General features: G+C 43.2%; 1 protein-coding gene across 2 annotated transcripts in view; it reads left to right on the top strand.

Moving 5' to 3' along the window:
* The window catches only part of agap3 (ArfGAP with GTPase domain, ankyrin repeat and PH domain 3), a gene marked incomplete at its 5' end in the record, with an annotated part of 324184 nt that overhangs the window by 98163 nt on the left and 200858 nt on the right, over positions 1–25163 (top strand). Inside the window, one exon of one of the 2 annotated variants that reach the window (XM_084327290.1) lies at positions 23615–24352. The exons of the other annotated variant lie outside the window; for it this stretch is intronic. Coding sequence (XP_084183416.1) covers positions 24061–24352 — 292 coding nt within the window. Of the gene's footprint in view, positions 1–23614; positions 24353–25163 lie in introns of those variants that run through there. 2 annotated transcript variants of the gene reach the window in all.

The following is a 25163-nucleotide window of genomic DNA, read 5'->3' as shown; positions in this document are numbered from 1 at the left end:
GCGTTAATCGAAAAGGACTGGACACGGACACGTTAAACAGCAATCAATTAATTTAATATAACAGTCCGGTTCTGTGTTTGTTTGTGTCTGTAGATTGTTGGTGAACAACTAACTTTAGGTTAGTCCTTTCGATTAACGCCACCGTTCATTGTAAACAATGATGCATGTAGTTACTGTGTGTTGTTGTAGCCACCGGTTAATTCGCGTTTTTTTATTGGTTTGTCATGACAAACCAATTACATAATCCAACATATGTGTAAAGAAACAACATATTCCGGTTAACGGTATATTTTTTTAATGATTCGTTACGGCGTAATCAATACTTCCATTTGTATAAATTGCATTAAGCGGAGTTTAGTATTCCTGCCTGGCTGAGGAGCGCGGCTCATGCACATGCGCGCGCGGCCAATCAGAGCAACGCGGAAGGGCATGTTGGCTGCCCAAAGTATTCACGCTTCGGGGACAGCCTTATGGTTAGGTCGCCTGTACGTTAATGCCAAGCAAGCAGTGCAAAAATGCTTCCGCATTCGTCACCGCACGCTAGTGCGGTAAAGCGCCCTTCTTTTCAGACAAATGCTACCGTGCGTGCACCGGCGGCGGCGTGCTCGCTCAGGTGCGTGCGTGCGCCGGCGTGCTCGCGCGAGGTGCCCGCGCATGCGCATGAGATCCCGCCTTGGTTGGAGCTCAATATATATAAGTCACCGCCTCTTATTCACTATCTGGCACTAGCTCAATTGGCAAGGACACATGGCTGTGGATCCTATGGCTTGTTTGCTGGCGAGTTCGAATCCCATCGAAAATATTTTTTAACGTGATTTTTTTTAACGTGTATTCTTTCGCCGGTTAAGGTTAGGCATTGTTTCGGAGTTGGTTAAGGTTAGAACGGTTAAGTTTAGGCGCTGTTAAGGAGCTGGTTAAGGTTAGAGTTTGTCAAAGAGAATGGCAATATAATTTCTATGGTTAAGGTTAGGCATTGTTTCGGAGTTGGTTAAGGTTAGAACGGTTAAGTTTAGGCGTTGTTAAGGAGCTGGTTAAGGTTAGAGTTTGTCAAAGAGAATGGCAATAGACAGCCTATTTCCGCGCGACCTGGGCGCTGGGCGGCGGAAAATGAAAGGCGCATTACTGCATGCCACTACGGTAAGTTTTTGCACTGCTTGCTTGGCATAAAGCTACACGCGGTTAGGTCGTACAGTCAGGACCAATCAGATGCAAGGCAGCAGATTCAGAGCAAGCATGGCAACATCCCCTTTGTGGCAGAAAGCAATGGGTTAATGGAAAGTCTTTCATTTTGAAAAACACTGTCTGTTATTTTATTTTTTTTAAGCTAATTTAACCAAGCTATCAAAATCTATTTGACAATGATATATCGATTTTGAAAGATTATACATGTAGAAACTTTTTATTTGATAACTCATCCATCATCCAAAAAAGAAAAATCCCCCCCATCACTGAGCCCATATATGTGGTCTAATATACACTGTACCCTTTTAAATGTTCCTTATCAACCCTCTTTGAATGTACCAGCCTGGTGTAGGTACCGGCTATGGTCGGCCTGGCAGATTGGCTTCGGATCCGTTCTTCAGTTGAGTCTCATAGCAAACGTCAGACGTTTATTACACCGTACCGTATACTGCATGCGGCTTCACAACGATAGCATCAATCTGGGTCAAGCTCGCTTAATTCAGCTCAAATAAGACTTCCTGTGGAGAGGTTTTGCCTTCAAAATAAAAGTGTCAGCCAAGCCAATTCATTCATCATGTTAGCAAGCTAGCAGAAAAGCTTAATGGTGGGGCCAAAATCCAGGAGTTTCTTTGCGATGTTAACCCTTGTGCTAGTTTTACACAAACTCAAGTTATTTCTCATAATAATTCCGTTCATTGTAGATTCACGTCAGCTGTATTCAAGTGAAGAACGGACCCCGGAGCCAATCTGCCGGGCCAAACATATCCAGTAGTACCTACACCGGTACTCAGACAGGGGGTTAGGCCCTGGGTTAAGCTCAAGTAGAGGGAGGGTGGCAGGGCCGCTTGTATGCTTTCTACAACGGAGTTTGGCGATTCATTTCTGGTCATGTGACATGTACGCACAATCGTGGGACCGCAAGTGTCTACACTGGTTAAGCTTAGGCGCTCTTTCGAAGTTGGTTAAGGTTAGAGTTTGTCTTAGAGCATGGCGATAGATTCTTTCGATGGTTAAGCTTAGGCACTCTTTCGAAGTTGGTTAAGGTTAGAGTTTGTCTTAGAGCATGGCGATAGATTCTTTCGACGGTTAAGCTTAGGCACTCTTTCGAAGTTGGTTAAGGTTAGAGTTTGTCTTAGAGCATGGCGATAGATTCTTTCGATGGTTAAGCTTAGGCACTCTTTCGAAGTTGGTTAAGGTTAGAGTTTGTCTTAGAGAATGGCGATAGAACGCCAGGTGCTTTGCAGGCTGTTCGACGCGGAAATGGGCAAGTGGCCAATCAGATTCGCAAATCGCCGAACTCCGTTGTAGAAAGCATGGACGCGGCAGGGCCACGGTGACACCAGCCAGCCTGCAGCTGTCACTGTGATGAGCCATGAGACTCACTCTGTCTCCGTGCTCATGTCCATGGCATGCAGGCAGACACCTCCTGGGCAACACAGACAAGAAAGGCCCATCAGTCAAAAATAAAATAACCGCAAACGACAGCAGTTCTTACCCCCTTCATGCCCCCCTGCCACCCCCCCCCCCCCCCCCATCAGCGTCCCATCACTTTACAGAGAACATGCTTGGCTCCATGACATGGAAAGGAGTAAAGCTGGGTAGGTAGGTATCCCCCATTATGCGTTCGCACCATGCGACATCCTCTTTGCACCATTAGCACCTACGTGCCGGGGGGGGGGGGACTCACTACGAGCCCACCTGTCTGTTTCCTGCCGTCAGGACAGAAATAGTCTACCGCAGCAGTGTGTGGCTCCTCTAAGGGGGTGCGGGCGTCAGCCCATGTGACCTAGGGAAGGGAGGTGCACCTATGGAGATGCCGGAGCAGAAATAGCAGCGTCAACACCATCCCTCGTCGGGTGTCGGTAGAGTTTGCGGCGGTGTGTGTGTGTGTGTGTGTGGAGGGGCTTCCCTTGAATTGTGTTTCACTCTCTGCAGTTATTCATCATGCCAGATTATGCAATGGAGAGAGAAGCGCTTTATAGAATCCCATCTCGCTGGAAGGTGTGGGCATGTACTGTGTGTGGCAGTCGCTCTCGGCGCATCTGTGTGGTTTTCGAGGTGGTAGTTATTCTTAATGATCTAGTTAAAAGCACAGACCTGGGCTCTCCTGGGGTGCAGCTGATGCAGTATATTCAGTGTGGGCGGGGGGCGGAGGATGGTGGGTGGGAGTGAGGGATAGAATTTAGGATGGAGGCAGGAAGAAAGAGGAGGAGGAGGAGGAGGAGGAGGAGGAGGAGGAGGAGGAGGAGGAGGAGGAGGAGGAGGAGGAGGAGGAGGAGGAGGAGGAGGAGGAGGAGGAGGAGGAGGAGGAGGAGGAGGAGGTCCTGTAGGAGCTGAAGTGATCTCATTTCTGCTGCCTGGGGTTTGTTTTCCTGTAGCCCAACTCTAGTTCTCTGCTCATTAGACAGCCTCTCTCGCTCCGGATTACACTGGGAGTGATGGGATGCCTGTGTGTGTGTGTGTGTGCGCGCGCGCGCCACATGTGTGTGTGTGTGTGTAGGTACACTGCTAAAGCAATGTATAAAACATTTATAAAATCAGTTAGTGAAAAGCTCCAACGGATTGAAATCCAGAGTAGGTGTGGGAGGTGATGACACTGAAAATCCCAGTGAGGCATTCTGGGTAGACTTTAGTGCCACTATACGTGCTCGGCATACAAGGTCCCTGACATTAGTGTACTCAGGGGAGGGTGTTGTAGATTGAATGTTTAAGCGTGAGGCCGTGCAGCATGTTCCCTCTTTACATTGTTCATAGCGTTTATTTTTGAGGGGAGAGAAGACTGGTGTTGAAATGCTCAGTTCAGTTCACATCAGGTGGTGGTGTCACTGCTGAACACATATATATATATATATATATATTTTTTTTTGTTTAGTTTATTTGACAATTATTCAAATACATTACATGTTACAACAAGTCATGCATCCTAAAATTATCAAGGATAGCACAACAAAGTCACTGTGGGCTAGATCCACAAAGAATGGATTGCACGGAGTAAGTTGCACCCTTACTTACAATTCATTATGAATTGAAAATGGGAGACCCCGATGTAAACAAGACTAAAGTATTTCTCTGGTCTGCATCCCCTTAACAATTGTGTGTATTGAGCCATACTAGTGTATTGTACCCATTCTGCAATCTGTTCATAACATTTTCATTCAATCAATCACCATGCAGATTGATTGATTGAATGAAAATTGTATTAACAGATTGCAGAATGGGTACAATACAGTACAGCTCAATACACACAATTGTAAGGGGATGCAGACCAGAGAAAGACTTTCGTCTTGTTTACATCAAGGTCCCCCATTTTCAATTCATAATGAATTGTAAGTAAGGGTGCAACTTGCTCCGTGCAATCCAGTCTTTGTGGATCTAGCCCACAGACTTACTTCCATTGTGGTCCTTGGTCTCAGCAGCACATGGTATTTACATAAACATGTATTACACATATTATCATCAGCCTACAGGAATACTTTGATGTGCATATTACGCATGAAGCAGAGATGAGAGACGGAGAGGAACCGAGACGCAACTCTCACCCCGGCTACTTCCGTCACCAGCTCTGGGAAAATGAGCAGACCTTCTATGAAATGAATGAATGGAGTGAGAATTTAGTAAATTAGCAGTAAATTGCTATTGCTTATAGCAGTAAAAGAAGAGGAGGCTTATTTGATTGAGCAACATATTGACATTTTATATTATAAAAGGGATATCTTTTTGTTATATGCATGATGATGCCATATATATTTTTTTGATTTACAGACGAGGGTCAGCTAGGCTAACGACTTGGCAAGTTTTGACATCAAATTGAGAACATATTTTATTCACAATATTAAATATCGACATTCCTATATTTAAGCAGTTGATTACTATTGCACATGTCTGTTTTGCTAATTACGTGAATGACATGTTCATTTTCACAGTTGAGTGTCCTCTTCCTGTATATTATAACCAGAGATGCACCGATACCACCCTTCAGCATCGCCTGATGCAGAGTAGCTGATTCCATCCTGTACCTAAACAGTATAGACTCAGACCATTATCTCACTGGCGCGTTGGGCAAAAAACGCTAGATCGGGTATCGGGGACAATAAAAGAAAAGTGAGGCATACAGTTTATTAATTGAACAATGTGTATCGGATCGGTACTTGGTATTGGCCGATACCCAAAGCCCAGGTATCGTTATCGGGACTGAAAAAGTCGGATCGGTGAGATGGCATACATCTCTCATCATTGACTATTATTTCCACGGCGCCCATTTTGCTCTCATGTCATGTTCAGGATCCCCCAAGGAAATCAATAAAGGAATATCTTATCTTAGCATGACATAAGAGCAAAAGGGTCACCATGTGAATATGGTCCATTAGAGAGATCGAACATCTTTCTTGTGTGTAAAAATCTTGTGTGCAAAAAATTAAGTCTCTTTCATTTGAATTCTGATATTTAAAATGCATAATCAGATTTCAATATTGGGGAAATTGTACCCGAATAACCAATACCCTATTGTGGCCTGGTATATCACGGCAATACCAGTATCGGTGTCAGTGTAATGTAGCGGCCAGACACCACTGTCTGTTTTGATGTGGTGTGTGGACTGAAGTTTCATCATCAGATGAAAGATGAAAGTGTAGAGATGGTCATTTCATCAATCCCATGACCCTGAGGGAGGTCTGTTGTAGGGCTTGGCGATATGGGAACAATTAAACATCACAATATTCAGAATACATTTTTTTTTCTTTTTGTCTATTTATTAATATCACACTATGAGTTTAGGTATGAAAATCACATGTTGGATAATCCAGTTGCTGTTTATAATATTGGACTGCATGGTAATGTTGAGACGCAGTATAGGTTTACAGTAACACTGTCATTTTCAGTTGACATTCTCATATATTTCACAAATTATTTTGTGAGAAACCTATTTATATACAAAATAAACTATTTAATAATATTTTAGCTTTTTATCGTTAATCTAGAGACACAAAATTATGTATCATGATTCATGTTGTATTTATATATAGAGATTTTTTATAGATTATATATTTTAATAAATCACCATACGATAACACAGATAATTGAAGAAAAAAAACGATATTGCCCAATAGCCCTAATACACGGCTATGGCAGCTGTCAGCCTGCAGTGTATTTATTACATAACTCTCAGCATGTTTATATACAGTGTGCCTCCAGTAAATGGAGTAGATTGCGACACTTCCCAGGGGGAGCTCTGCCTCCCCACCTAATAAAGATGACTGGTCAGCGTTTGGAACAGTTCAGTCTCCTGACCGGGGTGTAACTAAAGAGGAAAGAAAACTGCAGCACAAACCATTTCTGGAGATGCTTTTAGTAGAAGATGTTCTCCCACAAAAGGAGGGAATTCATTGGTTATTTTGATGACTATCTAAGCTGTCAGGTTGCATAGACATGGTTTACTAGAGGCTGCGTGTTCAAGACCATAATGTTTATCCTCCACAGCTATATTTCCTCTGCTCAACCAAATTAAATTATTCTGTTCTGTGTCACATATTTTTGTTTGTGTAACGGAAAACATCATTCTTGTCTAAGGTGCAGAATAACTAAGGCATCTATTTTGGGATTTGATGTCCACGCCCTTTATTTATTTCATTTTTAACTTCTAACTCATAGCCGCCAGGCCTACTGAATGCAATATTGTTATGTCCTTTAGTTGTCTGTCTCAAAGCCTGATGAAGACTGTGTACAGCTGAACTGTGGACTCAGCACGAGAATAGGCTCTGTTTGATATCGGCATGGGAATTGGAGGAGACCAAAATGGCTGATCACAGTAATAAGGTAACGTGATGAGAATAGTTATAGGAGCCTCACTGTGATTTATCTGACTGTAAATGTACTGATGAATGTAAATGTACTCTTATGATTAGATTAAATTACATTTATTGTACTAAACTAACTAAATCAAGTTGGCATCAAACCAGAGTGCAAAGAAACAGTCAAATTAAATGCAGTATACAGTATATTATAACGGTATGGAGTATATATGACAAAGCTGCAGAGTAAATATGCTAAGCTAATGTACAGTATTATACAGTGGTACAAGTATGAGTACACTGGTAATAAACCAGTCTAGCCAGTGGTTTAACTAACTGACTCGGGTGCAGGCATTGCCTGGAGTTTCCCTTTCACACATGTAGCACTCGGCATGCAATTCTCCGTGGCAGACATGTTCACACATATGGAAATACTGCACTTGGTTTAGACGAGGGCTGGTGCTTACTGTAGGTCGAGTGAGGGCATGACGCAGAAAGGGAAAAGTCCTCAGCCTGTGTACGGAAGGTCATCATTTAAACAATGTATTTGACTGGCATGTAAACTCAACGTCTTGCACATTTGTTTCCGAGTTAAAATACAGGTTTGAAATTAAATTAGGGTCAACTGTATTCAGTACAGAGTAAAATATAAGCGACCAAAAAGTCAACTCAAGTCAAATGTATTTGTATAGCCCAAAATCGCAACGAGTTGCCTCGATGGGCTTCACAGATCACAAGCAAGTAACATCACAATAGATCCACAATAAAAAAAAAAAAACATTTAAAAAACCACAAAAAACTGGATTTCCCCCCGTGAAACTATATAAATAGTTTACAATCAATCCAAAATGTTTGTATTACTCATAAACTGTTAATGTAAACGTTTTTGGATGACGAGCGAACAGTGTTTCATATCTCTCATCTTCAGTCAGACAGCGGAGCACACTGGCCAGCATGTCATCTTGACTTGATATTTAAAAAAAGCACACGCCTCCACACTGTCACAGACGGTACATATCGGGTGCCTCGTGTGTCTGGGTCGGGAGTTCAATTTAAGAGAATGAAGTTAACACAGATATAAATTGTATCCACAACCCATACGTTTTCATTGAACATTGACTACGTTAATCAATATACTCACTCGCTAGCTGTGTGAATTCTGCAAAACAGTGATCTGCTTGTGTTCCACCATGGGCTCAGTTTGTCATTATGCAGACTTAGAACTTGTGTGCTGGGTGGTTAAACTTCACACAGAATAATTAGAATGTTTGCATTTGCACATTCAGCCCCTCCGATGTGGAGTTAAGTTCAGGAGTCCAGTGCATATGAGAGGGGGGGGGGTGGGGGGGATTGTCACCATGAACAGTGGTTCAGTGACACCTTGACCGGCTGCCTGGGTCAGACACAGCTGTGCAAGGCTTAAGATGAGAACGATCTCTCGACGCACGGTGCCTGGCTGATGAAAGGGTTCTCTCTCGACACATGGCGCCTGGCTCGGGACAAGATGGCTCCTTACGGACAGGTCATCTGAAAATGTCATTGCAACAATGAACGTTATTTGCTCCATGTTGACGTTGACAAATGGAGCTTTCAGAAACCTCTGAAGTCGGGATCCAGATGTTTGCCCAGGCCTTCCCCAGCCTCAATGCCTCTCGACCGTACAGCTATACGGTGTATAGATGACAACATTTATGCACATGTATTGGGACTGCTCACCAGTTAAGGCATTCTGGAAAGATGTGACCCAACAAATATCAAAACTCGTATCTTGGAATATACCTGTACACCCCTCGGTATTGCTGTTGAATGATGTTTTTGAGTTTGCAGTGAATCCACAGCTAAAGAGATTGGTTTTATCGGGTATCACAGTAGCCAAAAAGCTGATCGCATCACGCTGGTTTCAACCGGAAAAAATGTGCCGTAAAGTTTGGTTTCTTACATATCTCGATGTAATTTACCATGAAATATCTACAGCAAGAATTCTGGGTCTCAATGAATCCAAAATGTCAATGTGGTTAGAAGTGGTGGAGAGAATAAAAGCTAGCTTATAATGGTAGTGTCTGGTTAGGTGCGAGGGATAGTGGAGGTACTTCTCAAGGTGGGGTCCGGGAGGGGGGGGTTCGAGCTGAGCATATGTGTGTAGGTTTTTTTTTTTTAGATAACAGGTATTATGGGTATATCTTATATAAAACAACTAACCAAAAGGTGATCTCATTGGATGTGCCCTGACAATTAATGCTTGTATATCTTATCGTGTGTTGTCATGTTTGTTTATATGTTTGTTTAAAAAATAATAAAAAAATAAAATACAAAAAAAAGATGACAACTTTAGATAGAGTTAAAGGTGCTATAGATCAGCGGTTCTCAACAGGGTGCTCAACTAGGGTGCCGCAGAGAGCTGACAGGGGTGCCTTGAGATAAAAAAAAAATATATAATATATATATATATATATATATATATATATATATATATAATCATTTTTTTTTTATTTTTTTTTTTGGATTACAGAAAATTATCACTAAAGTGCTATCTGTTGCAGCTGCACTATTTCCCATGAAAATACCATATTTGGATAAGTTTGACCATTTCTCAAAATCTGAATCATTATTTAATAAACCACAGAAAAGGATCACCAAGTTACTCTGGATAAAAAAAAAACTTTACAGACAACATTGAGACCAAGCTTCCTGACACATCTCCATCCAAACTCTTGGAAGAACTCATTGAAATATCATCTGATACCACCTGGAGAGCTAGTTTCAGAGTGTGGTGCTGAGTACCAAGTATCTCATGATGCAGCAGTTAAGGTGTTGATACCATTCAGCACCACATATCTGTGTGAAGCTGGCTTTTCATCCATGACAGCTCTGAAAACTAAATATAGGGCCATGTTGAGCCTTGAGGATGACATGCGTGTTGCCTTGTCAAAGATCTCCCCACGTATTGACCGTATTATTAGCCAGCAGCAGCAGACCTCGCATTGAGCTAGAAATGTCCACTGAGTGAACGAGTGCTTATTTTCTGTATTTTATTTATATTTTGAGAAATGGTAACTTGGTGATCCTTTTCTGTATTTAAAAAGAAATAGATGATTTTCTGTTTTTGAGAAATGGTCAAACTTATCCAAATATGCAATTTTTATGGAGAACAGTGCAGCTGCAACAGATAGCACTTTAGTGATAATTTATTTTATTTAAAGAAAATGCTATTTGATTTACTACTACAAGCAGTGTAATGTCAACAGTACTAAGCCATTTAGACCTGAAACGCCTGTTAATAATGCATTATATAGCCTGCATATACACACAAATGTGTTTCCCGGTTTCTTAAATAAACATTATTTTGAAAGCAAGCACTTTTGTCATCATTGTAGCAAAAAAGACAGGACCGGAAAAGTCTTTATCGTATGTAGGGGTGCCCTGGAATATTTTATTGAACACAGGGGTGCCTTGGCAGCAGAAAGGTTGAGAACCCCTGCTTATAGATAACATTCAGCAACTAGATGTCGCCCTAGAGCACCAGCGTGTCATTTATACAATCAGGTGTTCCACGTGTGGAAATGGGAAGTAGGGAGGGGATACAGGGGATACCATGTAAACATGTAAACAACAACATAAATTTTGGACCCACACATGAAAAAAGGTAAATTCATTAATCAATCATTTTTATTCTGCACATTTTAAGCCTCTGTGTCTGGCTGGGTGGCCGAGGATATATCCTGCAGTACTGATCCCATGTCATTTCTGAAAGAAGCTCATGAGTTCTACTCTAAAACGATATTGAGGTTATTCAATTTCACGGCAAAGCCCCGCAAACGCACCTTGAGATGGTTTGAGGCTTTTCCAGTATGTTGCTGTTACGGGGAGGGGAATGAGCATCTGCTGAACCGGTATCTTTGATATTGGGATATGATTCGAGAAATGGGCTCTCGGACAAAATTATTTATATTACCGAGCTGTCCTCCCCTTTTCCACGCCGTCGTTCACTTTGAGCCATGGTAATTGTGAACCACGGTGCCGGTGCTATTGAATGCCATGGGATTTAAACGGGAAAGCGTATCGAGATTGTCAGTCACCTGTGGAATGAATACAGTAGAAATAAATCCTCCAAGAGGTCGCGGCAGCAATTAATCCCGCCTTGAATGCAGCATTCGGTATGGCATCCACCCACCCTTGAACCATTACCGCTTGACAACCGATTAGATATTCCTTTATTGATCCCCTTCGGGGGGAAATTCGGGCGCCATTGCAGCATGGGGAGGGGGGAGGGGAGGTACAGGTATGGGCAGGGTAATAGTAGAAAGACATAAATATAGGCAATACGTTTTGTCTGACTATTGATCATTATTATTATAATAAACAGTGTAAACAATATAATTAACTCTGAATATGAGAAAAATAATAAACATAATCTTAATAATCAAAGGTGCAGATGAGGGTCTGTATCAGTTATGTTATACTTAAATAAATATGGGCAATAAAGAATTAGAATCTGTATACGTTAGGGGTTTAAAGGTACACGTATCCGTACCAAACCGTTTCAGTGTGTACCGTACCGTACCGAACCGCTGTGTACCGAACGAATACAACGGTATGTTAACCACTAACGACCGCCCACCGGGGGCTGTTTTTTTCACAATCTAATATAATTATTATTATTATAATTATTTTTTTACAAGTCGATTATTAACTCATTCTGCGCCATTGCTTAATGCGTGACAGGGCGCTAGAACACCACCGCTTTAATCAATGGGGGGACTGCGAGATTTGCGAGTGCTTAAAATATATCTTAAATTATAGCTATGGGTCTAATACACCCGTCGATTATCAGTGAGTTGCTTCCAGTCAACATGTACAAAACGGATTGTTTTTTCATCTGTACATTTCCGTTCTATACCGTTTTGAATATGAGTATAGTTTTGGTGATTCTTAGTAATTCCAGGAAAAGACGCGATAATAGCCCTTTAGTGGAATACACTGTGACTAAACACGTTGTCATTTTTCGTCTGATTATCGAATCTTCCTGAAATCAACGCTAGATCATCATTATTATCCTTCCTTGTGCAAGAATGAAAAGAGCCCTGGACCACGTGTGTACCGTTACACCCCAATTATACGTATACTATGAGTAAAGTAAACGGTACAGGTGCAGCATTAGGTACCCTAACTGGCATGATATACGTCATACGTTATACGTTGTAGTTCATGCAGGTTTGGTGGTAAGTCAGACACACAGCTTCAGTACATGGGCTGCAGTAATGTACAGCAACAGTAGGGACACCGAATTGTTTCCCATGTGATTTTGTATTCATAATCTGTGATCCATGTGTACCCTTACTCTTGGAACAGTGTGGAGCTGTGTTGGCATTGTGGCCACGAGGAGGTAGGAATGATGCCATTCTTCCTGACTCTCTTACCACCGGGTATAAATGCCGTTGTCAGCTCTATAATGACGCTCCCAGCTTATTGTCTCCGTGTGTGTGGGGGCGGCGCAGAGACAAAAAGACATGGGGGAAATTACATGGGAGCCTGTGCCCAAATGCATTAGTTATTCTTGGCACTCTTTTGTGGTCACAGGGAAAGGAAACCTTGAACCTTGAAAGGAGTGAGAGGGGAAAGGGAATTAACCAATGTGCTCGTTGCTGGACTCCGTAAAGGCAGGGATGGGGACATCGCTTGTTGGTAGGGATTGCAGCTGAAGTTATGACACAATCTGGAATGATTTTGTATGAGCTTCGCGCCGGCGTGGCTTCCGGTTAACAGCGTGGGATCATGCATGTAAATAATTAAAAACTCAAATTGTACATAGTTCGCTGCTCGCAAGATCAAGCTTTTTATCTGCTCATGATACAGAGAGGTAAAGCGGTGGCAGTATTCATAGTATTCCATCACAGACATATCGGTAGGTAAACAAGAGGTGATTGTAATGAAATAACAGGTGATTATCATTAAATGACAACCGTGGTCAATGAGCTGTGGGATTGCGCCATATGGTGGGCATGCCATGTCATGAGAATACTATGAATGAATACACGCTAATTAATCCAGAGTGATACTGAGACTGAGTGGGGATCAGGGTTTTGTTTTAGGCCAGTTTAAGTTCTTGTGCAGCAGGGCGACGTTAAACCAAGACCACAGAGGTGACACACGACACCCAGAACTATAGAGGCGTTTGACTGATTATACCTTGTTATAGGAAGAATGAAAAGGAAGATGAGAGACTGGAGACTATGGGTACAGGTGGTGAGTCAGTGAGCTAGCTCAGTTGTATGGCGCTCTTATTTGAACGCTTAAAGAGCCACTTTTCAACCTTCCTCCCATCGTTCGGTTGTGAGGAGGACAGGTGACATAAAACATACCAATGCGTTCTGTATCTCAAGAACCTGGCTGCATCCCCCCTCGAGAAAGCGGACCTCTGGTGAACTGCAGAAGCTATTTCCTCAACTATAGCCCAACTCGAGGAAAGTTGAAAGAAATATTTCCTCAACTATAGCCCAACTCGAGGAAAGTTGAAAGAAATATGTCCTCAACTATAGCCCAACTCGAGAAAAGTTGAAAGAAATAGTTGAGGAAATCTCTTCTGCATTTCTCAAGAGGTCTCACGAGTTTCTCAGGGGGGCGACGTGACCGTGCTCTCGAGACAGAACATGTTGGTTCGTTTTATGTCCAGGTATATTGCTTGTCCGCCACACAACAGAACAATATGAATCGGGTAAAAAGATTGTGAAATGCCTGTTTTAAGGCTTCTTCTCCAGAAAGAAAAGGGGAATTCCAGATAGCTCTTGTATTTGCTGGGTTTGATACAGGTACACATTGTCACCAATAAGGTCTAAATGAATTAAACTGTTTACCAATCATCTGCTACAAACTTTGGTTTGTTGGAGTTATGTTACATAAACAACGGCATCCTTTCCATCTACCTCACTGCTACTATGGAGATCACTGGTGTCAATTGTCTGATATGTAGGGACAATAACAAGTAGCACATAACTAGAAATGCTGGCTGATACTGGCATGGGATATCGGGTCGCTAACATGCTAAAACGGGGCAACTGTATCAAATAATTTACCCTATACTAAAATGTGACACCCAACAGCCAAATCTAATCCAAAATATTTTTGACATAGAAGCAGGTTTAGATCTCTCTAATTAATTATCCCCCATATGCCACACAGTCCCTAGTATACAACACAGTCCCTAGTACACCACCCTGACCCTAGTACACCACACAGCTATTGTGTACCATTATATTCACTTATTCAGTGCGGTTTCCAGATTTCCAAGCATCATATAATGTTCTGTGTATGTGAATCATTGAATTCAGAGGACCTGAATGTTCCCTGCACCTGGCTAAGGATGATCTTTTGAAGGATTGTCTTTCTCTCTGGGCTGCTCTGCATCTCCTAAGAGGCTTTTGAAGCGGGGGCTTGATCGTGGCTTGCATAGAAGAGGTGGAGGACTGGAAGCCACCAGCCCACGCAAAGCTGCCTGTGAAAAACAGTGCATCCACAAGCACCAGGCACAGATCCGCCCACATCCTCTGGCTGGTGTCATAGCCGTCCTCTAGAGACCAGTATTCCTGCTTCCTCGCCACCTTTATTACCCACCCCCACCCCCTTATCCACCTGACCCCACCCCCTAGCCTGTGCTCGCTTTGGCAAAATAAACATAACGTTTCACCTCTCCCAGTCAATTTGGCCTTGGAATTTTATCAGTGACACAGTAAGCAAGCCGCAAGTGGGTTGGTTGGTTGGTTGGTTGGTTGGTTGGTTGGTTGGTTGGTTGGTTGGTTGGTTGGTTGGTTGGTGGTGGTGGTGTACGTACATGGAGTGAATCTGGGCACTGAGTCAAGACCCCCTCCTATGTATCCGCTCACGCATGTTCACTCATAGACACGACACTCTCTCGCACAGTCACACACACACACACGCACACACACACACGCGCACACACACACACGCACACACACACACACACACACACACACACACACACACACGCACACACTGGCACACACTGGCACACACATACACACACATACACACACTGGCACACACACACACGCACACACACACAAATGTACAAACTCGCACATGAAATCTCAGTTTTGGAGACAGAGAAACGTCTGTGAAACAGCCTCCTACAGGCAAACTAGCATTTTCTCTGCAGTGGTGGAATTGTGACGTACTGTATGCTCGTCGCTAGTGCAGCTGAATTTTAAAAAGCTCTACGCCCACGCCAGATACCACTCCCGCAAGCATAATTATCATAAACTTTCCTTGCCCTCTGTAGCCCTTCCACTGTCTCTGCCATGGAATTTATTACATCAAAAGAACAAGAGACAATGTGAAAACGTGGTGGACTCTGATAGTGGTCTGTCTGGTGATGCTTTGTTTTTTTAACGACAGGTAGCTGTGTAATCACTGACTCAGATCCCAAGCTATAATCTGTCCGATTGACTATTAACACATTCAGCGCCGGAGCTATATGGCAAATATAGGTCTAGATGGCCACCGCTTTAATCAATGGGCGGACGGGGAGATTTGCGAGTGCTTAAAATATATCTTAAATTATGGCTATGGGTCTAATACACCCGTCACTTATCAATGAGTTGCTTGCAGTCAACATGTACTAGACTGATAGTTTTTTCATCTGTACATTTCCGTTTTATACCGTTTTGAATACAAGTATAGTTTTGGTGATTTCTAGTAATTCCAGAGAAAGACGCGATAATAGCCCTTTAGTGGAATACACAAAACACGTTGTCATTTTTCGGCAGATTTATAAATAGTTTTCAAATAAACGCTAGATTATCGATAGTATATGTGTCCTCATGCACAATACAGAAGCGGGCTGAAAAATCGCTTATCCGTGCCTTGGTCGGCGCCAACGGCACGCACACACACACACACACACACACAGACACGTTGTGATCGCTATGATAGCTATAGATGTGAAACCTCACATCTGATGTCCTGCAAAAAGATGATTCCAATTCCTGATCACCATTCCAAATATTGCTTGCGTTTATTGATCCAACATTATATATCCAAAACACATAATCCATGCTGCTCAGAGTGTCCCCAGTCAATGTGGTATAACGATACTGCATGCTCAAGAAGGAAAACCTGGACCGGACTTTTTGATGCACAGTCCCAGCCAATCCAATCCAATGATGTGCAATACCATCCGGGAGACGATAGGCGGCGGTATTTGCCCTTTTGCGAGCTCAGACCCATTCCCAACGATAACATCAGGTTGGATGGATGAAAATGAATGGATATCGCTAATAAAAGAAATAACCATTAAAACCCGACTAAACTTGTGATTGGCGCTCAAGCGTCGGCGAGTTAACCCGACTATACTCGGGTCTGGCGTCCAATGTGTTAAGGGCAGACAGTTGTTCTTGCCTGGTTATTTTTGTGCGTGTGGGTATTGGGAATGGCATGCTGTGTGTGAGTGTGAGTGTGGGTGGGTGGATCGGGTGGATCGGGTGGGTGTACCTCTTCATGTGAAAAGATTTACATGGTTCAGTAGTACTGTGTACACACACACAGGATTGAATTCCATCATGCCCCAAATTGCTCAGTAATCTGTGTGCGAGTGATTTTCAAGAAAATGGCCGTGAGTCATCCATGACAAAGTGAAGCTGCATGTCATTGAGCTGGACTGGGAGAGACATGTCCAATTCCACCTAGTTGTTGTGTTCTAAGTGTCAAAGTGGGTGGTTACCTCATCACCCAGATCCTCCCATTGGGATTGTTGTTTCACAGACAGATCTGTCAATAATTGTGTGCAGAGCCATAGAAGATAGCCTATACCAGTGTCACACATACCATGAAGAGAAGCATAATCACACCTCAGGAATGAAAGGCATTCCACACAATTTACCTGTCTCAAACCCTGCCCTATTTTCTTGATACTCCAATCACAACTGTTGCTTCTGCTGCAGCAACAGTTGTGATTGGAGGATCAAGAAAACAGGGCAGGGTTTGAGATGGATCCATTCATAATGAATCATGATAATTCATGCCTCGGGTGTTTCTCTCCTAGGTCAGTGTGTGCCTGTTCATTTGCCCATCGTTTCTACATAACGGGGGCTGGAGAGGTGACGTTTTATGCCTTCGACAGAATCTCATTTGAGGTAGTTTAGAGTTATTCCATGTTTTCTGGTCTCTTGATGTACTGCGGCTTGGGGCTGCGGACGGCATCCAGTGAGGTCAGAAGTCTGTCTGCCTCGCTCACGCACACGACACCATACTCACAAGATTTCAAGACCTGAGGCTATATTAGAAGAAATTAGTTTCATTACCTGCTAGAGGTGATTGAGAGGCTGCGCCTCGTGACTCACTGCCCGCTGTGCGCTTTCCCACTGATAACTTTCACACCAGTACACAAACCACCCACTGAATAACACATAGCCAATTAAATAGGGACGGCAAATTTACTTGTTTTGCTGCTGTCACAAAGCAGATACAACAGACTGAATAGTATGGATGTTTTTGCAGTTGGCAAACGTTTGGCAGTTGGGCCGTGAGTCTGACTCTGGTTTGAGCGGCAAAAGCAAATTCACAACAAAGGGATATGGATTATCCGGATGCCTTCTCTGATAATTTTAATGGTTTGTCAGCAGAAGACAGGATGCCTCCCCTGTAAGATATGATATTCCCGTATGCCCCATTCATTCATTAAACGCTTGCACAAGTAAACGCTTGCATAAGGGGCAACAGTGGCTCAGGAGGTAGAGCAATCGTCTGGTAATCCGGAGGTTCCCGGTTCGATTTCCGCTCCTCCCGGGCAGCACCTCCTTGAGCAAGACACTTAACCCCTAACTGCACCCGATGAGCAGGTTGGCACCTTGCATTGCTGCCTCCGCCGTCAGTGTGTGAGTGAATGGGTAAAATGTGAGGAACAAATTGTAAAGCGCTTTTTCGATAAAAGCACTATGTAAATGCACCATTTACCATTTATGTTATAGCTAAACTGTCTATGAGCAATGTGGTTTGTTTAACGTTACATGTTACTGCTGCTTACACGCTAATGTTGGTCGATGGTGTTGACCATTATGAAATAGCCTAATGGCAGCTTTGTGGTTGCTGCTGTTACTAATTTATCGTTATTAACCACATCATTGATTTTGCCTTTGTGTGTGATAAACTGTGGAGAAAACCTTGTCTGTTATGACATGAGCGCCGCAGAGACAAGAGTTCCGGATGATTTCAACAGTCCAGCCTCTCCTTTTAATGGCCCGCAACCATAAACGCTATTCTATAAAAGTGAAGGTCATCTTTTTTTTGCATTCCTATTCTCACTGCAATGGCACAGTGAGAATTCCTTTTCGCTCCTTATTATTCTATTCTGGGGATCTCGCCTTTGTCTCTCGCCTGTTTTTCTGCCACCACGGTGCACGGCAACTGCTATGACATAACCGCAACGTCCACTCCAAATCGCTCTAGACATAAACCATTAGTTTGGGTTCAATGGACAAAAGATTATTGAGATAGAATAAATTTTTTCGCCGTTAGAGAGATCTAACATCTTTCTATTGTGTCAAGGATGCAGAAAATGAAGTGGCTTCACTTTGATTTCTGGTGTGTTAGGACCCTGGCCATAATGACCCGTTGTGACTGTCCTGCGTTTGTTGGACAGGGCTGATGAGTCCGTCTCCGCTTTGTGATTTGTGTCCGTTTTGAGGATGACTTTTGTGACTTAAGTTACGGATATGTCGCTGTATGTTAGCACAGTTGTCGTTAGGTCCGAATTTAGAAGCAAACCAACGGACAGCAATACTTTCCATTTTTTTTTATCTCCGTTCCCTCACTCATGGCTCTTGGTATCTGGTTTTAATAGTGGGGAAATTCCCCCGATACAGATACCCTAGCTTAGCCTGGAAGCGTCCCAATATCCAATACCAGTATTGGTGTTGGTACTGTGTCTCTAGTGGAGCATGTTTGAAGCACTGTCGGAGTGACATAGTGGTACAGACCATCTACCATCCTCATACACAGAGAGAGAGTGAGACAGACCGTCTGCCATCTTCATACACAGAGAGAGAGAGACACTGACTGTCTGCCATCCTCATACACAGAGAGAGAGAGAGAGAGACTGACTGTCTGCCATCCTCATACACAGAGAGAGAGTGTTACGCACCCCAGTAAGGGGACGCAACACAAGGCCACAGACAGGGTAGGTGAGGGTGCAGTGACACAATACCATGGAAACAGTTTGCAAAATAATAGTATTTATTTATAAACACAGCAACACAGAGATCAAGGAGGACTACCAGTGGCACCAAATGAAATACAAAAGGAAATGAAATCCCACCCCCCCTTACAGGCGCTGACGCCCAAAAGTACAGGTGGTGGTGCTCACTCTAAAGCTGGTGTCTTTAACATCAGGTCACCTACGTGATGCAAAAATGTAGACCCCAGGGTATCTTCCTGTCCTCAATGTCCATGTGTGCGAAACAAAAGATTAATACACAAGAAAAACAATCACCATAGGCTGGGTGACAAACAAATATATACAGGTTAGGGTTGGAACAGAAATGTGCAACAAACAAGGAACACCAAAAGATACAATGATTCCCTAAATAACACAAAGAACCAGAGCCTTCACCAGCTCTACCAAATACCAGAGCCTTCACCAGCTCTACAAATACCAGAGCCTTCACCAGCTCTACAAATACCAGATCCTTCACCAGCTCTACAAATACCAGAGCCTTCACCAGCTCTACCAAATACCAGAGCCTTCACCAGCTCTACCAAATACCAGAAAGAGCCACGGCTCTATAGCAAACGACAGAGAGACACAGAGCTTTCACCAGCTCTTTACCAAAACATACCCTAAGGACACAAAGAGCTCTACCACAAAGACACAGAGATAGTTAGTTAGCTAACACTGCACACAATGGGATATATGAAGGGGTGTGGAGCTTGATTGCTGACGAGCCTCAGCTGCTGCTGCTGTTGCTGTTGCTGGAGTGAGATGGTGATTGACCAGCTGCTGCTGGAACTGAGACACCTGAGAATGGGGATATGACTTTGTAGACACAAGAGGGAGACAAAAGAACACAACAAACAAAACATGCCTATATACAACAGATATTATGCATTACTCCCTCTATATATATACATATATATATATATATATATATATACAAGGACGGGGTCCGTAACAGAGAGAGACAGACTTTCTGCCATCCTCATACACACAGAGAGAGAGAGAGAGAGAGAGAGAGAGAGAGAGAGAGAGAGATCCTCATACATGGAGAGAGAGGGGAAAAAAAGTCTCATACACTGATTCATCCTCCGTCATCGGGTCTAGTATGAGTTGTATTCAAGCAGCAGGGACGCATGATGCAGCCACCAATATGTTACGTCTGCCGGTCATTATGAGGCACCACTTTGTTTACGTTGTGTTACTAATTCTTTTGTCTTTTTTTTTCTTGTATCTAATTGTTGTTGTGTTGGCTGGTGGGGAAATCACATCTCTCATCCAGGGGGTTTGTTGTTTTCCGGATGTATCCTTCTCTTGCCCGCGGCGGCTGCTTTTTAGGCGTTGAAAAGGCGTCATGACACCTGAAATTGAATCTGGAGGCCTGAAGGGAACTGCTCACCAAGGCTGAGAGAAACATTCCCAGCCAATCTCAGCTCAGCTACCAGCTCACTGCTTCTTCCTTTCTCCCTGGTGAAGGTTTTGTAGTGATTGCAACACTTGAACTTCACACATACACACACACGTCACGGACACACACACACACACCATACACACTCAATTTTGTATGGTAGATTCATCATAACCTCTGTTTCACCTACTGAGGACGCCACAAACTGTTGATATTTTGAAATGCAAACTTAAGATGTTACCTTTTTATCCATGCTTTCATATGAGAAGCCGTTTGACTTTGCGTCTTACATATTTTGTACATTACGTATGATCACTGATCCTGTTAGGCTACTTCTTTTTAAATACCTCCTTTGGATCTCGATTGATTCATACTGGTATTCTCTCTCTTTCTCTTCCTCTCTCTCTCTCTCTCTCTCTCTCTCTCTCTCTCTCTCTCTCTCTCTCTCTCTCTCTCTCTCTCTCTCTCTCTCTCTCTCTCTCTCTCTCTCTCTCTCTCTCTCTCTCTCTCGTATAACTTCACCCGCTCTGTGGTGGCCTCCTGTGCGGATGGGAGTTTTCGTATGAATATTGACGCACTTGCATAAATGATGTTCGTTAGCCTAGACTCTGCTAGGTGTTTGCTTATGTAACAGAAACAGAATCCTTTGAAATGTACAGGAGCCATGTCTTCACACAGCTAAACGGTCCCCTTGGTGCACCACAGCCTGGTTTCAGGGGGAGTCTGCCCTCCTCTGGATGTGGCTTGTACCGGTACAACGTGGCCTCCGTTGAAGATGCAAGTAGGCTTGAATAACAACATCCACTAATGAAATTCAACAGAGTGGAGAACGGCAGAAAAGTCAGACAATCTAATTTAGGGACCGTAATGAGGTATTCTATAAAAACCTGTGCTAAATCAAATGCTATTTCACGATAGATGGCACCAACAAAACGACATAGGCTCATGTACTGTGTTTCTGAGATAACTGACCAGGCACTATGTCATGAGCAGATTATAAACGATGACTGTTTTACACAGTGTTTAGTTCTAAACCCACATTGTGAGTGTTTGAGAGACATTCCACGAGGACACGCTCCACTATGCAGAGCTGCCTTTCTACACATGTACGTCAAACAGCCTGTGAAACGTCTCTGCCTCATGTGCGTTGCTGTAACAATTCACTGACCTCTGCACCTACATATTCTTTTTTTTATTCATTATTTATTAAAGAAAGGGCCATAACAACCTTGAATTGCATGTATACATGGTATCACAAATAACCAAATATTAAGCTTGTCTGAATGTTTATGAGTTATGCAGTGATGTCAGAAAAGTCTGCATAAGGAAACCATACCTTTGTGGCTGCGTTCATCGTCGTTTCCATGGACACGGTGAATAAACATGTCAGCGCAGATGCTGTGAAGTGAAATAATTTGAGTTTTTCAACTCATTTTCGGTTCTTATTTGTAAAGTAGGCAAAAAAAGAGTGACAGCGAGAACGTCATTCAACTCTGCGTAGGAGTGTGGCATATCACTGCAGTATGGGAACTGCTACCTTACATTGCCTAGCAACGGTGAACTGGTGGAGCACCAAAAGAAAGCGTTGGTCTTGGTTTTACCTCATCGTTGAAAGGATTAAGTTGTGGAAAGATGTGAGAAAGAAAGAACCGTGACACGCAACTCTCCTATGGTTTAGCTTAAATCCACAACTGATGTTCTGGGATTCCATCAACGTTATTATTATTATTATTATTATTGGGGCGACAGTGGCTTGGGAGGTAGAGCAGTCGTCTGGCAATCCGGAGGTTCCCGGTTCGATTTCCGCTCCTCCCGGGCATCATGTCGATGTGTCCTTGAGCAAGACACTTAACCCCTAATTGCTCCTGATGAGCAGGTTGGCACCTTGCATGGTTGCCTCCGCCGTCAGTGTGTGAATGTGTGAGTGATAAGGCTGTCCCCGAAGGCTGTTTTTGGGATTCAAACTTTGTCAGGGTTTTGCGAACGGACGTTTGAACCTTCGTTTTTAATTACTCAAACTAAATCCTCAATTTGAATAAAGTGATTAATCTGATTAAATGAGTATTTTTTCTTTTATTAAATCAACTTTCCAGACCCAGCCCAGGGAGAAGCCCCAGCCCAACTAAATCCATTAAATCAACTTTCTAATTAATATAACTCATCAGTTTCTTTTAATACTATAATATTAGTGTAGCCTAATCTGTATCTGCAACTGTGAAGAAAAACCCCATTGGTTTAAACAGAATGAATAGACATTTTTATTTTATTTAATTTTTTAATAGAACATTTGAATGTTGATTTCGAATTCGAATGCCAACGTAACAAACAAAGGTTCGAACGTTTGGGCTCAGCCCTAGTGAGTGAATGGGTAAAATGTGAGTAACAAATTGTAAAGCGCTTTGGATAAAAGCGCTATATAAAAAAGCAGCCATTTACCATTTCTTTTTAATTTTATAATCTTTTTTTTTGTACTTGATAATATTTGATATGGTTTACTACTAGTACCATTTTATTAATTGTTTTCAATGATTTCTTTTGATATTGTAATTCCACACTTGATACATGGCTAGTATGACTGGGTTTTGAAAATGTTATAGAAACCTTTTATATTTCATGATATAGCAGCAACAGATTGGACACAGAGGACAACGTTAAGTCTCAATGTTTAAGTCACAGTGAGATAACGGCGGCCTGAGTCTTATCGGCAGAGACAACAGATGAACACAGATAAACACAGACACACACACACACGCACACACGCACACACGCACACACACACACACACACACACATACTCAGACATGTAAACTCACATTCAAGTAAATATGTACTGTGTACACACACACATACACACACACACACACACACACATGTATACTCAAACAGAGGCTCCTTGAGAAACCTCAAAACATGCCAATCCAGTTTTGCTGAAAATCCCTCCCAACTGCCATCAAGATAAGATAGAGTTACAGGTCTGAGAAGCCAGGCAGCGGCAGTCGTCCCGAGGACAGAGGAGAGACGGGACACAAGAGAAGCTCTGTTTAGTACTCTGTTCCCGCCACTGAAACCCAAGGACTGACTGACCACAGCCCGGTTCACAGCGGTGGTGGAGCAGACCTCCGGAAAAGCAACAACAGGACCGCGTGGATTGTAATCCCATCAGTAGACCCCGCTGCTGACCACTGCTGTATAACAGATTAACAGGAGGAATACGTCTCCCTGCGAACCCTGTGCCACATGGCACGTCTGTCCCCGGGGGTGATGTCCTCCCTCCCTGCGGCCACTCACTTCCTTGTTGTCGTGTCTGTGTGATGTCCTGCGGGTTGGGGATGCGACGACGCGGCCACACAGCAGGCCTGAGCTGTCAACGGATCGACCGGGAGTCTCACATACTGAGGTTTCACTGACCGAGCTCCGTACGGAGAGCAACGACAACAACCATTTGTTACCACGGGAAGACTTGGATGAAGAAAAGAGGACTTCAGAGGAAATGTAGGAAGGGAGGAGAAAAAAGAGAGAGCGAGAAGCATGGAGATGAACAGTTTGAGCTGAAACTCACTCAGAGAGTCCTATTTCGAAGCATCTTGAGGGTGGATTTGAACGGTGAGCTCTCTCCGAGAGCTTATCTCTGGACCACAATGCTTTGCTTCGGGGGTCGCAGGCGAACTAGACACCACCGTATCCAGTGGAGCGAGGAGGACTATTTACTTCCTAACGAGCCCCAGGTCATTGCTAACCCCTGCTTCCTGGACACAGGTAAACAACACAGACGTAGTTCAGTTATGACCTCATGCCGTGGGCCATTGGAGCTATGAATGGATGCTTTCCGGAGTCGTAGTGACAGACGAGCATGATTAATGAGAAGCTGTGTGGCAGATAAACATTATTAGGAATCAACAAGGATATGAATAGTATCTTCTTGCAATTCCAAAGTATCTCAATAACCTTATTTTACTCTGTACTATGTGGCATCATTATATATTTTATATACGTCTCCACTTCTCTGTCTGTGAGTGTGAGGAGTGGACCTTCCCTGGAAATACTTCAGGTGCCGTCAAAGGATTTTCCCTTTGAACACCCCTCAGCTTCCTTGTAATAACACGAAGGGAGAAGAAATGTGCCAAGATATGCACGTAATGCACAGCATTCCCTCCGTACTCGGATGGTATCAGATGACAATGGCCTTGCTTCTGCCAGCGTGCCGCCACGCTGCTATGTCGGCTTTAGTATAACCCTTTCACTACCACACTACAGAAGGTTAACCCTTTCACTACCACACTAGTCTGTAGTGTGGTAGTGAAAGGTTTAACCTTTTGTAGTGTGGTAGTGAAATGGTTAACCCTTTGTTGTGTGGCAGTGAAAGGGTTTAACCTGCTGTATTGTCGCAGTGAAAGGGTTAACCATTTGATGGTTAAAAGTGAACTTCTCAAGCCGTTAAAGTGATACGACATAATGTGATCGCCTTTTCTTTTTTGGAAGGTATTTAAAAAAAGAAAAACTCCACTTTTTCTCTTTCAGTTTTTCTCCCATCCCAATTTAGTCGTGCCAATTCCCCCCTCCCCTGTCT

The sequence above is a fragment of the Notolepis coatsorum genome, assembly GCF_963971535.1.
Source record: "Notolepis coatsorum genome assembly, chromosome: 13".
NCBI classification, from domain to species: domain Eukaryota; kingdom Metazoa; phylum Chordata; class Actinopteri; order Aulopiformes; family Paralepididae; genus Notolepis; species Notolepis coatsorum.
Note: the sequence above shows the minus strand (reverse complement) of the source record. Positions and strands in the feature narration are given on the sequence as shown.